The 16,776-nt window shown below is 48.4% G+C and overlaps 1 protein-coding gene across 3 annotated transcripts; it reads left to right on the top strand.

The window, feature by feature from the left end:
* The first annotated feature begins 556 nt into the window (after nucleotides 1–556).
* On the top strand, nucleotides 557–16,776 carry CDV3 (CDV3 homolog). 3 transcript variants are annotated; one of them, XM_029070880.2, is made up of 5 exons: nucleotides 557–923; nucleotides 3,985–4,061; nucleotides 13,608–13,747; nucleotides 14,840–14,999; nucleotides 16,004–16,776. In XM_029070880.2, exons 1-5 carry the CDS (start codon nucleotides 690–692, stop codon nucleotides 16,128–16,130), a joined length of 738 nt encoding a protein of 245 aa, XP_028926713.1. In that variant the 5' UTR covers nucleotides 557–689; the 3' UTR covers nucleotides 16,131–16,776. The 3 variants fall into 3 exon arrangements, with proteins under 3 accessions (XP_028926713.1, XP_039768796.1, XP_028926711.1); XM_039912862.1 differs by having other exon boundaries at nucleotides 558–914; XM_029070878.2 differs by having other exon boundaries at nucleotides 560–923; nucleotides 16,462–16,776.

Genomic DNA, 16,776 nt, shown 5'->3' with positions numbered 1-16,776 from the left:
TAAATACCAACATTGATTATTATCCCCCATTTTCGAGAGGAGGGAACAGAGGCCCAGGGAAGTGAAGCGACTGGCCCAAGGCCACACAGCCGACCAGTGGTGAAATTAGAACCCAGGACCGGCTCCCGGCCCCGCCCCCTCCGCCAGCCGCCATCCAATTGGAGCCGGCCTCCCCCGGCCTCCCAGCCAATGAGGAGCCCGGAGCTGTCCGGTGACGTCAGCGGCGCGCGGGCCTCCTCCTCCCCCCCCCCCGCGCCGAGGGGAGCGGCGGGATCTGCGCCTGCGCCGTCTCCCCCCCCCAATCCCCGGGGTGGGATCTGCGCCTGCGCCACCTCCTCCCTCCCCCGCCCTTCACGGGGAGGGATCTGCGCCTGCGCCGTCTCCTCCCTCTCCCCCCAACCCCCTTTCCCGGAGAGGGATCTGCGCCTGCGCCTGCTCCGCGGGCGGGGTGGGGAGGAGAAGCCGCCTCGCGCCGACGTCTGATTGGTCGCCTGGAGCTCCGGGGCGCGCGCGCCGGTACGTCGTCCGGGGACGTGCGCGCGCCCGCCGGTCGGCGCGCGCGCGCGCACACGAGGGGTCCGGCGCTGGCACGTTGGAGCGTTTAGCTGTCCCTTCCCCCCGCCCCCGCCTTTTCCCCCCCGGCTGCGGAGCCGGCAGCACCGGCGGCGGCAGCAGCAGCAGCAGCAGCCATGGCCGAGACGGAGGAGCGGAGCCTCGACAACTTCTTTGCCAAGAGGGACAAGAAGAAGAAGAAGGAGCGCAGCAACCGGGCGGCCGCCGCGGGCCCCGCCGGGGGAGCCGGAGCCGGCCCCGCCGCGACGGCCCCCGGGGGGACGGCGGGAGCCCGGCCGGCCGAAGGGGGAGCCGCGCCCGCCGGACCCGCAGGACCCGCCGTCGCCGTCCCCAACAGGCCCGTGAGTAAGGTGACAGGGGGCGAAGGGGGGCCATCTGGGCTAGCTGGGGCTGGCCTCGCTCCCATTCCGGCCCCGGGGCCCGCCCGGCCTCCGCCATGTGTCCCGGCCGGGGACCGGGGACCCGGCCTGGGGCGGGGCTCGAGGGGGCGGGGCTCGAGGGGGCGGGGACTGCACATGCGCCGCCTCCTCCGGCCCCTCCCGTCCCGACGGGGGGAGCGCGGTCTGCGCCTGCGCCGTTTCTTCCCCCGTCCCATCCCGAGGGGAGGAAAGGGGTCTGCGCCTGCGCCGCCGCCTCCCCCCCTTCCCGTCTCGAGGGGAGGAAAGGGATCTGCGCCTGCGCCCCCTACCCCTCCTTCCCATCCCGAGGAGCGGGGCGGAGTCTGCGCCGCCTCCTCGGGCCGCCTCCCCCTCCCATCTCGAGGGGCGGGGCGGGATCTGCGCCTGCGCCGCCTCCCCCCCTCCCATCCGGAGAAGAGGAGCGAAGTCTGCGCCTGCGCCGTCTCCTCCCCCCTCCCATCCCGAGGAGAGGGGCGCGGTCTGCGCCTGCGCCGTCTCCTTCCCATCCCGAGGGGCGGGGCCGGAGCTCGCGCCCACGTGACGCGCGTTCACGCGCCCCCTCCTTGAGGCGCGTGCGCGCGCGGTGGGGCCCTCCCCGCTCGGGGCCCTTTGACACCATTTTATTCATTCAATACTATTTATTGAGCGCCCACTATGTGCAGAGCACTGGACTAAGCGCTTGGAATGGACAATTCGGCAACAGAGACAGTCCCTGCCCAGGGACGGGCTTCCATTTCGCACCCCCAACGTGGACGAGCAGGACCCCTGACGTAATAATATAATAATTATAATATTTTTTAGGCGCTTACTATGTGTGAAGCACTGTTGTAAGCCCTGGGGGAGATACAAGGTCATCAGGTGGTCCCAGTCCCCATCCAAGTCACTTCACTGAGCCTCAGTGACCTCATCTGTAAAATGGGGATGATGACTGTGAGCCTCAGATGGGACCACCTGATTCCCCTGTATCTCCCCCAGCGCTTAGAACAGTGCTCTGCACATAGTAAGCGCTTAAATATTTGTTAAGCGCTTAATAATAAAGTTGGTATTTGTTAAGCGCTTATTCTGTGCAGAGCACTGTTCTAAGCGCTGGGGGAGATACAGGGTCATCAGGTGGTCCCACAGTCTTCATCCCCATTTTACAGAGGAGGTAACTGAGGCCCGGAGAAGTGAAGTGACTTGCCCACAGTCACACAGCTGACAAGTGGCAGAGCCGGGAGTCGAACCCATGACCTCTGACTCCCAAGCCCTGGCTCTTTGCACTGAGTCACGCTGCTTCTCTAACATTATTATTATTATCCCCATTTGACAGATGAGGTCCCTGAGGCCCAGAGAAGTCAAATAGTTTGCCTGAGCTCACACAGCAGACAAGGGGCAGAGCCAGGAAAGTCCTGAGTACGTTGCTTTAATAATGATGGTACTGCTGAAGTGCTAACTCTGTGCTAAACACTTTTCTAAGCTCGGGGGGGGGGGGCATACAAGGTGATCAGGTTGCCCCACGTGGGGCTTCTCATCTTCATCCCCATTTGACAGAGGAGGTCACTGAGGCCCAGAGAAGTCAAGTGACTTGCCCAAAGTCACACGGCCGGCAAGCGGCGGAGTTGGAATTAGAACCCACAACCTCTGACCCCCAAGCCCAGGCTCTTTCCTCTAAGCCATGCTGCTTATAATAATACTGATGGTATTCTTTAAGCACTTATTATGTGCCAACCACTGTTCTAAGCACTGGGGTAAATACAAGGTGATCAGGTTCTCCCACGTGGGCCTCGCGGTCTTCATCCCCATTTTACAGATGAGGTCACTGAGGCACAGACTTGACTTGCCCAGAGTCACACAGATGTCAAGCAGCGGAGCGGGGATTAGAACCCACGACTTCTGACTCTCAAGCCCTTGCTCTTTCCACTAAGCCATGCTGCCTCTCATAATAATAATTGTGGTCTTTGTTAAGCACTTATAATGTGCCAAGCACTGTTCTAAACAGTGGGGTAAATACGAGGTAATCAGGTTGTTCCCTGCCACAGTCTCATTTTCTATTTTACAGATGAGGTCACTGAGGTTAAGAGAAGGGAAGTGTCTTGCCCAGGGTTACACAGCAGACAAGTGGTGGAGTCAGGATTTGAACCCATGACCTCTGACTCCCAAGCCCGGGCCCTTGCCACTAAGCCACGCTGCTTCTGAAGTACCGGGGTCTCCTTCGACTGTCAGGGCGGGAGGCTTGGGCAGGGTTTGTGGCCGCCCATTATTGTTCCCTCAGAGCTTCAGCCCAGAGACAGTGGCGGCCATAGCACGAAGCGCAGCTGCACCGGCCTAGCGGCCAGGACATCGGCCTGGGAGACCGAAGGTCCTGGGTTCTAATCCCGGCTCCGCCCCTTGTCTGCTGGGTGACCTTGAGCAAGTCACTTCCCTTCCCTGGGCCTCAGTGACCTCGTCTGTAAAACGGGGATTGACTTGTGAGCCCCACATGGCGCAAGGACCTGGGTCTAACCCAATTTTTGGATCCACCCCAGCGCTTAGTACGGTGCCTGGCACATAGTAAGGGCTTACCAAACCCCAGAATTATTCGTACTGCCAGCATGGCACAGGATTAAGCATATAGTAAGCGCTCAATAAATACAATTGAATTAAGCACCAGGAAAATCCCCGGGTCAGATATAGGCAGTGTCTGGCCCCCTAACTGAGAGTAGATGTCGGCATTAGAAACAAATGACATCTCAAAAATTTGTAGAAACGTGACAGTAGAAGTAGAGTTTCAGTTTTTAAGGCCAGTGGAAAAAAGAGTACTTGACTGCCGACTATATTATACCCTTCAAAAGGTGGCTCTCTGAATCAGAAACCTCCCTGGGGGAGGGTTGGGCTTATTTAAATGCATAAATTAAGAATTGGTGGACTTTGTTTTTCCATCAGAGCTTCTGAAAAACATTTCTATCCAGTTGGTTCTTAGAATTTTACATGGTGTCTGTAAAGGGTTCAGAAATTCTTGACATTAGTTCATTTTCCTCATGTTTATACTTGACAGGACGAAGACGAATGGAAAGAGTTTGAGCAGAAAGAAATCGATTACAGTGGGCTCAGAGTTCAGGCCATGCAGATAAGGTATGATTGTTCTCAAGAATGTTCTTGAGCTTTGAAATCTTTAAGCTTTCATTATAATCACATTGTGCAGTAAGGACTGGTGGGGTCTTAATATTCCCACTTGCATGCAGTTGTTTCTAGCAGAGGGTGCGTTTGCCGAAAAGTTCCTGTTACAGCCTGCCTGAATTAAGCCATAGGAAACAGTATTGTAACTAACAGGGTTAGGGAGGAGTAGTTCACAAATAGGCGGTTTTATTTTCTGACCCCATAACCTGCAGTTATCCTATCCTATTTCTACAAAATTTTGACTTGTAAAGGCAAGCCGTTACTGGGTGAGTTAATATTTTAAATGACAAAGTTAAACTAGTTGCACATCCAATTTTATGTTAGTTCTTGCTAGTTACTTTAAAAAAACAACTGTTTAGAAAATATTTGATCCATTTTATAGGCCTGGTTAGACTCTAACAGCCACATAACTGTTTTGCTCTAGACACAGAGAGGTTTGGGGTAGTTTGTGCCTGCAATTTGGAATGGAATTTTTTTTTGACTTAACAATGAAGGACTTATAATTTCCACTACTAATTCTGAGCATGCTAGCACACCAGGATCTGGCCTTTTAAGAGAACTGTGTCAGTATCCTTAAATAGTTATTCCAAAGCCCCAAGGTGTGTCTTTTCGGGAGGATAGCTGGTTGTTTTTGACGTATGTTTCCCAAAATTTTCAAGTTGACTTCGAATGAATAGTGGAGGAAGGAGAGGAAAACTCATAAATGCGTTCTGGCAAAATCAATCTATTGGTGGTGGTTTTCCTCTTCTTTTTTTTTTTTTTTTTTTTTTTACACCTACTGAGTCTGAGTCACTGACCTGAGCACATAGGAGAAGGCGGGCATATTTTCTGCCCTCAAGAAGCCTCCAATCTGGAGAGGAAGATGGGCAAAATGGGTATAAAAATAATGTGCAAAGAAGATTATAACAGGAAATAGTTAAAGGGTATTGGGTGGGATTAGCAGGATATACGATTGAAAGTGCAAATAAAAATATCCATGTGTGTGAATATTCAAGAATAAGTGTAGGCTGGTGGATTTTAGAAGTTGCCTGAACTGCTAAGTCTAGGCTGGGGAGCAAGGGAGTGGAGGAGGGAGAGTTAAATCGACAACGGCTAGGAAGTTTGGGAGCAATGAAGAGTGCAAGATGGGACATAGCAGGTGAGGAGAGCTGATATAGAGGATAGAGAGCAGTGGAGTGCCTTGTTGGGAGCATTTTGAAGAGTGGAGAAATGTGTGAATTGTCTTGCTTCAAGAAGATGGGTTATACAACAGTTTAGATTGGAGGGGAAAGAAACTGGAGGTAGGGAGTGCTGTGAAAAGGTGGATACAATGGTCTAATGGTCATATGAAGAGTGCTTGGGCCCAGGTGATGGTTCTTTCGATAGCAAGGTATTTCCCCTGTCAAATTTATTTTATTGTCTGTCTCCCTCTGTGGATGGTAAGCTCCTTATCAATCAGTCATATTTATTGAGCCTTACTGTGTGCAGAGCACTCTGTGAGGTGCTCGGTGGTGTACACCAGAACAGAGTTGTAAACATGTTCCCTGCCTATAAGACATACCGTCTAAAGGAGGAGGCAGGCATTAAATTAGTGTATATAAGTGCAGCGGGGCTGAGGGTGGGGGAATAAAGGGTACAGATTCAAGTGCAAGGGCGATGCAGAAAGGGGAAACGAGGGCTTAGTTGGGAGGATGTGATTTTAATAAGGTTTTAGTTGGGGATAGTGGTCTGTCGGATATAAAGGGGAAAGAAGTTGCAGGACGTGGGCAAGGGGTTGGCAGTGTGATAGATGAGGTCGAAGTACAGCGAGTAGGTTGGTGGTAGAGGAGGGAAGTGTGCGGGCTGGGTTATTGGAGGAAATCAGTGAGATGGAGTCGGAGGGCTAAGGTGATAGAGTGCTTTAATGCCGATAATAAGGAGTGTCTGTTTTTGGTACTGAACGGTGCTTGACATTTAGTAAGGAGCACAGACATGGATAGAGCCCTGGTCTGGGAGTCAAAAGGGCTTGGGTTCTATTTCTGGCTCTGCCATTTTTCTGCTGCATGACCTTGAACAAGTCACATCACTTCTATGCCTCGGTTACCTCATCTGTAAAATGGGGTTTGAGACCAACTGTCAGCCCCAAGTGGGATAGGGACTGTGTCCAACCGGATTGGCTTGTAGCCACCCCAGCGCTTAGTACAGTGCCCGACGCACAGTAAGTGCTTAACATATACCACAACTTTTATTATTATTAAGTGCTTAACAAATACGATTATCATCATCATGACAAATCTGAGGTGGATGAGCAACTACCGGAGGTTCTTGAGGGGTGCAGAGATGCGGACTGGGCTTTTTGTAGAAAAATGATCCGAGCAACGATGAAGTGCGGACTGCAGGGAGATAAGCGAGGAAGCTGCAGCAGAAGTGCAGCTGCAGGCAGGATAAGGTAAATGCTCGGAGCAGTGAGATAGCAGTTTGGATCGAGAGGAGAGGGCAGATCCTTGTGGCCAGGGAGTCATGTCTACCAACTCTTATCGTATTGTACTTTCTCGGACAATTACATAGTGCTGTGCACACAAGAAGCACTCAATAAGTACCACTGATGGATTGGAAGGGAAAATGTCAGAAGAACTGGTAGGATTTAGCAAGAAATAGAATGTGAGAGCTAAAAAATGGGCGTTGAGGCTAATGGCAAGGTTGTGTCTTCAGGGACAGAAAGGATAATATCAACGGGGGTGGGAAAATTAGAGGACTGTGTTTAGGAGGAAAGGAAAAGTTCACCTTTAGATATGTTTGAAATGCCGTTAGGACATCCGAGTAGGGATGTGCTTTTAGGCAAGAGGACGTGTGAGATGGGGCTGTTTGTCTCCTGCTGAGGCATTGGAGACATGCTCAGGCAGTTTAGTGGTGTAGGTATTGGAGAGGGAAGAGGCTGGAGACAGAAAAATCGGTTACGGAGTCTGATTGTTGAATCAGGTTAGAATAAAAGTCAGGGTTGGAGAACAGATGTGGAAGTCAGTCATCCTTGTAGAGATGGTAGCTGAAACTAATAATAACAGTAGTAAAGGTATTTCGTGAGCATTGTGCTAAGAGCTGGGGTAGGTAATCATCAGAACAGACACAGTCCCTTCCCACCTGGGTCACCCCATCTAAGAGCAGGGAAGATTGGGTATTTTCTCCCCATTTTACAGATGTGGAAATGAAGGCAGAGAGATTAAGGGGCTTTGCTCGAGGCCATATACCAGGTCAGAGGTAGCATTCCCTGAGTGTTTGTTCCCTGAAAGGGACTCCTAAAAATCCCCTCAAAACTTTTCTGAAACTCCACCTTCTTCTCCAGGAGGTGTTCCCCTATCACAGCCCCACTCATCGTGCATATGTATTTGCTGAATTACAAATTCCATTTATTTACTTTTCCATGATAGGTTTTTCTTCCACCTATCAAATAGTAGTATTTATTGCACCCTTACTCTGCAGGAGTCCTACTGTAGATGTGTTTAGAGAGCTTAAAATCTATCCAGGGAGAGAAATTAAAATAAAATACGGATTGGAGGAAGCAAGAGAATGTGAAGATACATGCAGTGTTGGGGAGGAGCCCCTGAGGGCTTCGGTGATGTGGAAGTGCTGAAATGGCAGTTTTAGAGGAAGCAGGCTTGGAGAGAGGAGAAGCTGATGAGGGAATGTTTGGAGATGAGGTTTCAGAAAAGTCTTGAAGTTGGGTCTGTTGGGTGTAAAGGAAGTGGAAGTGTCAGGCAGGAGCCTCCAGTCCCTACTTCTCTCTGCTGCCCTGACCAGTTTTCTCCACGTCACAGTTTCTTCATTTCTGGACATGTCGCCCAGCTCCTCAAAAAAACTCCAATGGTTGCCCATTCACCTCCGCATTTCACACAAAAACCCCTCTCTTTTGGCTTTAAAGCCCTCCATCCCCTTGCTCCCTCCTACCTCACCTCACTTTTCTCCTTCTGCAACCCAGCCCGCACACTCCACTCCTAGGGCTAACCTTCTCACTGGGCCTCCATCTCATCTCCGACCCCTAGCCCGCGCCCTGCCTCTCGCCCGGAAAGCCCTCTCTCCTCTAATCTGACAGACAACCACTCTCCCCGCCTTCCAGGCCATAGTGAAGGCCCATCTCCTCCCAAAGAGGCCTTCCCAGACTAAGCCCCACTTTTCCTCATCTCCCACTCCCTTCTGCATCACCCTGCCTCGCTCCCTTTGCTCTTCCCCACTCCCAGCCCCAAAGTACTTATGTACATGTCAGCAGTTTATTTGTATTTTTGTCTGTCTCCCCCACTCTAGACTGTGAGCCCGTTGTGGGCAGGGAATGTCACGGTTTATTGTTGCATCGTACTCTCCCAAGCGTTTAGTACAGGGCTCCGCACACAGTAAACACTCAAATATGATTGTTAGAAGAGCAAAACACATGAGCTGGGGTGTAGTGGGAGAGAAGCGAGGACAGTCGATGGTATTTACTGAATGCTTACTGTAGGCAGAACATTTTACTGAGGGCTTGGGAAAGTTCAATTCAGTGGAGTTGGTAAATACATTCCCTGCCCACAAGGAACTTGGGTGAAAATGAATATACTGCAGTTAAATGCCTGAGTGGTGTGGTGCTGAGGGTGGAGTGACTATCAGGTGCTTAAAGGGTACAGATCCAACCGCATAGGATGCAGGAGGGAAAAGGAGGAGTGGGAGGAGAAGGCTTAGTTGGGGAAGGCTTCTTGGAGAAGATGTGATTTTAATTTTAGTAAGACTTTGAAGTGGGGGAAGTGATGGTCTGTCTATGAAAGGAGTGGGAGTTCTGGGACAAAGGGAGAGTTGGCGGTGAGCTAGACGAGATTAGGGTACAGTGACTAAATTGGAGTAAGACGAGCTGAGTATGCGGGCTGTGTTGTAGGTGGAAATCAGTGAGGTACCGTAGGAGGGGGAGAGCTGAGTGCCTTAAAACCTATAGTAATAAATTCCAGTTTGATGTGGAGGTGGTCGGGCAACCCCTGGAGTCGGGAGATGTGGACTGATCAGGGGTTTTGTGTTTGTGTGTTTGTTTGTTTTTTTAAAAAAAAAAAAAGATCCAGACAGGAGACAAAGTATGGATTGGAATGGGGAGAGACAGGAGGCAGGGAGGTCAGTGAGGAGGCTGATAGAGTAGTCAATACTGCATATGATAAGTGCTTGGATCAGCATAGTAGCTCTTTAGGTGGAGAGGCAAGGCCAGATTTTAGTGATGTTTTGAAGGTAGGACCAACAGGAGTCGGTGACAGATTTTTTTCATGGTTTCTTAGCACTTACTATGTTCTGGGCACTTAAGTGCTGGGGTAGATAGGAACTAATTAGATTGGACACAGTCCATGTCTCATGTGGGGTTCAAGTCTTAAACCCCATTTTTCCGATGAGGTAACTGAGGCAGAGATGTTTAAGTGACTTGCCCAAGATCACAAAGCAGAAAAGTTGGGGAATTGGAATTAGAACTCGGGCCTTCTGACTCCAGTGCCTGTGATCTTTTCCATGAGGCCATGGTTACAGGCCTGTGAGACAAAGAAGATCGTGGTATTCTCTATAGTGATAGTGTACAGTGAAAGGCAGGGAGAAGATAAGGTCTGGGTGAGAAGATAAGGTCTGGTTTGAACATGTTTTTAATTTGAGGTGCTGGTAAAGATGTCCTGAAGTCAAGAGGAAATGTGAAACCACAGCAGAGAGGTCAGAGCTGGAGAGGTAGTCAGGAAACATCCATGTTTAAAACCAGCGATCTGAAATTTCTGCTTGTTGCGGGGAGGAATTTTCAACCTTTGTAGCCTCTTGAGGCATGGAAGATGTGCCCAGAACAATGTTTAGAAGCAGGCAGCAGAGTGGAGTGGATATTGGAGAGGGGAAGAGTGGACAGAAAGGTCTGAGAGGAGGTTGATCACCGAATCAGGTTATGACTAGCGTGTACTCGGACCAGCCTGGTGGTCATTTGGTTGGAGAGGAAGGGTGAGATCCTGGAGGTGGGGTGAAGAAAGAACTGACAGGATTTAGCCACATTGAATATGGGGGTGGAAAGTGAAATTAAGGATCTTGCCATGCTAACGAGTTTGAGGAAGGGGGAGGGTGGTGGTAATGTCAAGTGTGGGAAGTTAGGTGGAGGAGAGGATTTGGGAGGGAAGATGAGCTATGTCTAAAATGTAAGCTTGCTTGTTTGGTCCTGTTGGATTGTAAGCTTCATGAAAGAAGGATCCATCTTTATTTCATTGTCCTCTCCCAAGTGCTTGATACAGTGCTGCGCAGTAAGTCCTTTTGATTAAACGAATGAGCAAATGAACTGGGACTCCTGGCATCTAGTCTCAGCTTTGCTGATTTGCTAAGTGTGTAAGGTGGAACCTTGGGGTTGCTTTTACAAATTGAAAGACCCAAGACCTCTGCCAGACAGTTCTATGTCCGTGATCAAACACATCCCATTTGTCTCCAGCGAGTTTAAGTGGCTGTCGTTGACCAGAGGAAACCAGGTCGAGGGGAGTGAAGCTCCTGACTCTTTCGCAGGAGAGTTAAAGCAAGACCAGTAGAACTGCGGAATGGGAGCTGGGCCTCCCCCCGCGCCTCCTAGGAAGGACTGCGTATTGGCATTGAAACCTTCATCCTGAGCCATTTTAGAATTGATGCATTGCTGTTATTGTAAATCACTTCCAGGGTGAAGAGACAGGTCACTAAATTATGGAAATAAATTCCGTTAAGATGTCCTTGTGAATCCTTTCCCTAAGAGCCAGGGATTTTTGTATAGTCTTCGAAAACTCCAAGTGGAATTTTTCCTTCTGTAGTCCCAACGTGATGCATCTGAATTGTGCATCCGAACAAAATTTTAATCGGGCATAGCCATCTTACCCCCGACAGTGGCTTTGGCTATATGAAGCGCTACGGACTTAACCTTGTCACTGCTGTAGCAACTTGCCTTTTCCCAGCTCAAAGCACATGTTTCAGGAAGTAATTGGCTATGGGAGCGTGTAATGCCAAAGGCCTTTTAGGTACATGTGTGTATTTCTATATCGATTTTCTGTGTTTAGCCACCTGTTAGACCAAACTTAGATAACCACGGTCAATTTAAAAGAGATCCAGCTATAGTAGTTGGTGGTATTTACCGAGTGCTCACTGTGCGCTATTAGGTGCTTGGGGGAATGTAATATAACACAGTTGGTAGCCACGTTCCCTGCCCACGACGCACTTACAGTACTTAGTTTACTGCTAGTAGCTAGTTAGAAAAGGGGGTCATTTATCTCAGGTTTTAAGAAAACCATATGGCTTATTCCAGGAATTTCTTTAGCCTTTTTTTTTAAAACTTTGGCTGGTTTTGCAAATCCAAATTTTATCTCAAATTTCAAATTTTATCCGATTTCTGGTTGACTATATAATGTAGGTTTGTTTTTTATGATATCTATCAAGTGCTTACTGTGTGCCAGGCACTGTTCTAAGTGCTGGGGTAGATACAAGGCAGTGGGGTTAAACATCTCTGTGTCTCTGAAAGTCTTGTAATGAACAAGGCCAGAGAAATAAGGAAGGAATACTTTCAGTCTCGCAAGGGTGGCGGGGAAGCAGGGAGATGTGCCTTAGCAGACTAGAGAAAGGAGGGTATTGGAGGGGGGTCCCTCATAGCCCCCGAAGAACAGCCAGCCTGCAGGACCAGAGGAATGGCGGAGTGTTTCTATTGCATGTTGCATTGGTGGTATTGGATTTAAACTTCACTTATGGTGGTTTTAAAGGGCTAGTCTAACCTTAGGAATTAGAATAACAGGGTAGGAGAAGCCTCCTTGATGTGCCACAGCCTCTGCCCGCACCCCCAGCCAGTTCAGTGCTGAGTGTTCTGAATTTTTGAACAAAAATGATGAGGCCTGCTATCTGGCCACTCACGCCAACCCCCCACCCCCATCCCATATCCTGCACCGCTCTTTGGTCAGAGGGACAGAAGACAGTTGTGGGTCTCTAGAGGGGTGTGAAGTACAGCAGTTAGCCCAAGGAACAGCCAAGGGACAGTATTTGCAGATCAAATTCAGCACTTAGCTGCTAAAGAATTGACCATTAGCATCTCAGGACAGGTTTTTCTTTAAAGAAATGGTAAAATCTCAGAGGGAAGCAAGCCTTGAAAGACAAACCATTCAGTGGGATTTAGTGAAAAACTGTGGAAGGAGGAATGTACAGCAGTATTTGTTGAGCGCCTACTGTGGGCAGGGTGCGGCACTTAAATGCCTTGAGCTTTCATGTAGTGGCCTAATTTTTCAAATATGTGGCCACAGCGTACCCATAATGATGAATGTAGCAAAATGTTTTTAGGTTGGTTTTTTTTTTGTCCCAGCGTGGAGGCTGGGAGGAGAAACACTAGGTGAGAAAACTTTCTATAGCATTATAGAGTGCACCTTCAGCAGTGAGCTGGATGAATCCTCGGGGCCAGGCCATTTGGTGTTTGCATGGTTCACGGCTTGACATTGACCATCAGCGGAAGAATTGTAGATCAGCGGCTCTCAACTGTTTTAACTCTGGCCATTACTGCCATTTTGGCACTTAGCCTCATTTTTTAAAACTAGACACCCGTCCCTCAAAGCCTTTCAGAATAGTTTTCATCCTCCCCTTCTGCTTTAATCTTGACAGTATGTTAAGCGCATACTCTGTGCCAAGTACTGTTCTACTTGGTCCATAACAGGTCCTCAACCCGTGTTCACTACCTCCAGGTTCACAGCAAACTCAGAGCACACATAATAGAATATTATGTGTTGAGTGCTAGCTGTGTGCAGAGCACTGGACTAAGCACTTGTGAAAGTACAGTAGACACAATCCCTACCCTCAAGTAGCTTTTTATCATCAGTCAAGTTGCTCCTCCCTGTATTTCTGGCTAGAGGGGTAGGCGGGCCGTACTGGAAAGAAATTACAGATAGGTACATAAGTGCTGTGGTCCTGAGGGAGGGGGGTGAAAAGGGGGTGCAAATCCAAGGGCAGAAGGCAGTTGAGGCACAAACAGTGGCCCTTTCTGCCCCTCACCCTGGAGTCAGAAAGGAGGGGCAGAGGCAGAACCTGCAGGACGGATACTTGCCAAAGCCGAAGAGACCGACAGTGAAAGAATCAAGTGAGAAAACCTGCTAACTGTTTCAGCACTCTGCCAGGAGGAACCTTGGCAGAATGTTAAGGACTTGGAAGAAATGAGTGTTGAAAGGCCAGGGAACAAAGAAAGTTGGTGGGAGTTTCTCAGGCGTGGGGTTGGCAGCTCAACCGAGACACGTTTGCATCCTGGTAGCTGGCAACTAGGTCCTGCTAATCGGAGGTGAATATCCAAAGAGCGTCAGTTTGGGATATCTGAGAACTCAAAGTGCAGGCGCAGGCGACGTAACTGGCGTATGTTTCACTCGTAACTTTCTTCTGCAGCTGGGATCTTATCCTCAGATAATTTAGAGGAGATGTGATAAGCCATGATGAGCTGGAAGATGACATTAATGGCCCTGGTAAAGAGCCACGTTCCAACCCATCCCCGAAGCTTTTTTAGCAACTGCCCTTTTCATAATGAAGCTGAAGGTAGTATTTTACTTCTAATAGCGAAAAGGAAGATGAAGAAAATGAGAAGAGAGAAGAACCAGGTGATAATTGGGAAGAGGCAGGTGGCGGTGGCGTAGAAAAAGCATCTGGGCCCTGGAATAAGACTGCTCCAGCACAAGCACCTGCTGCTCCAGTTATCGGTACCCTCAACTTTTTTTTTCCCTTTTTCCTCTCAAGTAGTAGAATAGCTTAGATTCTCCTTAGTGTCACCTGGCTTTATTGCTGTTGAATCTGGGGCCTGGTGAATGAGAGTCACAGCTCAGGCCATGGGGGTGCCACGCAATGCGATATTGCAAAATTCCTCAATACACTGGCGGTATTAATATTTAGAATTGTAAATGACAGAGATTTTCGGGTGTGGGTTCGCAGCACTGCTACAGTCCGCTAAAGTGGTCTCTTAGTAGCCCGAGTTAGCCCACCTCAAGCACTGCTACAGGACGCCTAGTAAAATGCAATAGGTTTGAAAATCAAGAAGGTGGGTTCCTGCCCCCACTGACTAGCATGCATTTAGGGGTTTTTAAAAAGGTCAGAATTTGTGCCTCTTAAGTTCTGACTAGTAACGTGATGGGGGAAATAAAATAATTTAGTGGGAGGTTTTTTATGCTTAGAGCCTAGTTTTGATATTTTTTTTTCCATCCTTATGGTTTAGTGGTTTTATGCTCAATAAAATTTGATCACTATCCTGAGTCAATTAAATTCAATTAAAATAGAATTCCACTTTTATATTTGGGGTTGTTTGATGTTGATCTATAGGATGCTAATGCTTTCTCTGTATTAGTTTTTAGCCCTTTGTCTAGAACTGATATGACACCCTCATTATCTTTAATCTTAATGTTAATGATTTGGGCCCATCCATGGATTTTCTGGAAAGAACAAAATGAGCAATAGAAATAGACCTTTCTTTTAAAAAATGTTTATTTTTTAAAAACCCTCCATTTTCAGATAGTATAAAAGGAGATCCTTATTTATGCTCTTTATTCTGAACATTTCTGGATGGTTTTTCCTGAGAATTCGCCTTATTAAAAATGAGTTGTAACATAGGAATTCTTTTCTACAAACACTAGAAGTGCCCCAAACCCAATGGTCCCTACCGCATTCTTCATTTATATTCATAGGGCTGGCATGGATAGTAGTTGACCGGTATATAGATAAAGTCAAGGCCCCTAAGTCGAATCGATTGCTTTTCTGAGCCTTCAGGGTTGCTCTTTCTCAAAATGTACGCAAAACGTTAGTTACAGAAGCTCCGGAACCAGTGCCGACGGGCGGCGTATATAGGCCTCCTGGTGCGAGGGTGACCACGACGAGGAAAACACCGCAAGGACCACCAGAAATATACAGCGATACACAGTTCCCATCACTGCAATCCACTGCCAAGCATGTAGAAAGCCGAAAGTAAGTATGAGTGCTTTAAGCTCCTTCCGGAGGAGCTAGTGACAGTGGATGCCCGAAGCAGTCGTCATTATCTTGTAGAAAGTTGTTTGAATGGCTTATATTTGACTGGTCCTCACTTGAGTGACTTGTAATTCTTCCTTGGGTCTAGTTAAACCTAGACGAATGAAAGGTCTTTGCCTTGCACCTACTTAATTTCATTTTATTTCAGCCATGTTTATTCGCTCTCTGAAGAAATACCACATAGCATTGACCACCCCTGCCACGTTCCAATCTAGGGCTGTCAATTTTCTGCAAAACAAAATGAAAATAGGGAGAAGTGGGGATGTTAGGGGGGTTACCTGCTGCCTGCAGAGAACTGCAGCGAGTGGCCTAAAGACATTTTAAAAAAGCCAGAGGTTCTTCTCGTTCCTCCTCCCCCCTTGGAGAACATCTGGCTGACGGATGAGTTTCTACCTACCCTGACTTCTGCGAGGGAACCAGAGGGGGAACCTGTGTCGACACTACCTCCTGCCTCCCCATACTGGAGGAGCTAGCCTCCTTTCATTCCCTGGTTCCCATTCTGCCCACAAATTTACGGAAGTTCTAAATGAAACCTGTTGGATTTTGCGGGATCCTTTTATTTTAAGCGGAAAATGGGCAGCCCTTGAAAGAGGTGTGCAGGTTACTGTTTGCACTTCCCTTAGAAACGCAAAGAGCACTGTGCAATATCCTACTGAACAATCAGTTTGTCAAATGTCCTTAGAGCAGCCTCTGGCTGGTTTTAGTGTTGTCGTGATCGGGCCGGTGTAGAACGATTAATTAAGCGTAGTTGAAAATGAGGAAAAAGTTGCTTTGGTTTTGGAAATACCTGGTGAGAGCTCCTAGACCAACCGCATCGATTTTCTGCTGATCCACCAGTCCTGCTCGTCTCCCCCTTCTCAAGATCCTCTTTTTTCAAGGAAGAGCATTTTCGAAACCAGCTAGCGGAGGAGAGAGATTTACTGATCCCATTTATTTTCCCTTAGGGATAAAGAAATGGAGAAGAGCTTTGAAGTAGTAAAAGACAAAAATAGAGGTAGGGGTGAGGTTTCCAAAAACCAGGCCCTTAAACTTCAGCTAGACAACCAGTATGCTGTGCTTGGGGATCAGTAGACCTGCAGGGACAGTACAATTGAGGAATGGTTTTTGATAACCCTCCTAAAGTAAACTACAGATAACGTGAACAACAACGCGTCTTCTGATCTCTGCCGGATCTCCTGCAACCGAGTGCAGACGGCCTGACCTAAAGGGATCGGCCGTCCCGCGCTGTGGAAGCTTGTTATGTTACGGCTGCCTTTTACCTACATCGGGTGCGGTGTGTGTTGTGGGGAAAATCTCTGTTACAAACGCTTGAACCAGTTTCATCAGTGTTCTCTTGATAATTACTCTGGGAAAAAAAAGAAACCTGCAGTCAGTGGTCATTTCAAAATCTTTTTATGTTCAGATACTGAGCCTTCGTAAGGGTTGACTACCTCAGACTTGCTGCACTCATTGTGGACACCATGTGGATCACAACTTCTGGATAAGAAGGTTACAGCTATTAAGTGGCGATGTGAAACTTGAAACCAGCTCTACTGGATTCCTTTCAGAAATCCTGCAAAAGTCAGCCATTTGGGTTCTGATCTGCTATAAATGACAAAGATTTAAGTGACCTTAATTAACCTGTCCTGTGCCCCATCCTTGAGAAATACTTTCTATTGTAGGCTATGGCTAGATACGATTCCCTGGAGCACATTTCAAAAGAATGCAATTCTGTTGA

This window comes from Ornithorhynchus anatinus, chromosome 8 (assembly GCF_004115215.2).
Source record: "Ornithorhynchus anatinus isolate Pmale09 chromosome 8, mOrnAna1.pri.v4, whole genome shotgun sequence".
In the NCBI taxonomy this organism is placed as follows: Eukaryota; Metazoa; Chordata; class Mammalia; order Monotremata; family Ornithorhynchidae; genus Ornithorhynchus; species Ornithorhynchus anatinus.
Note: the sequence above shows the minus strand (reverse complement) of the source record. Positions and strands in the feature narration are given on the sequence as shown.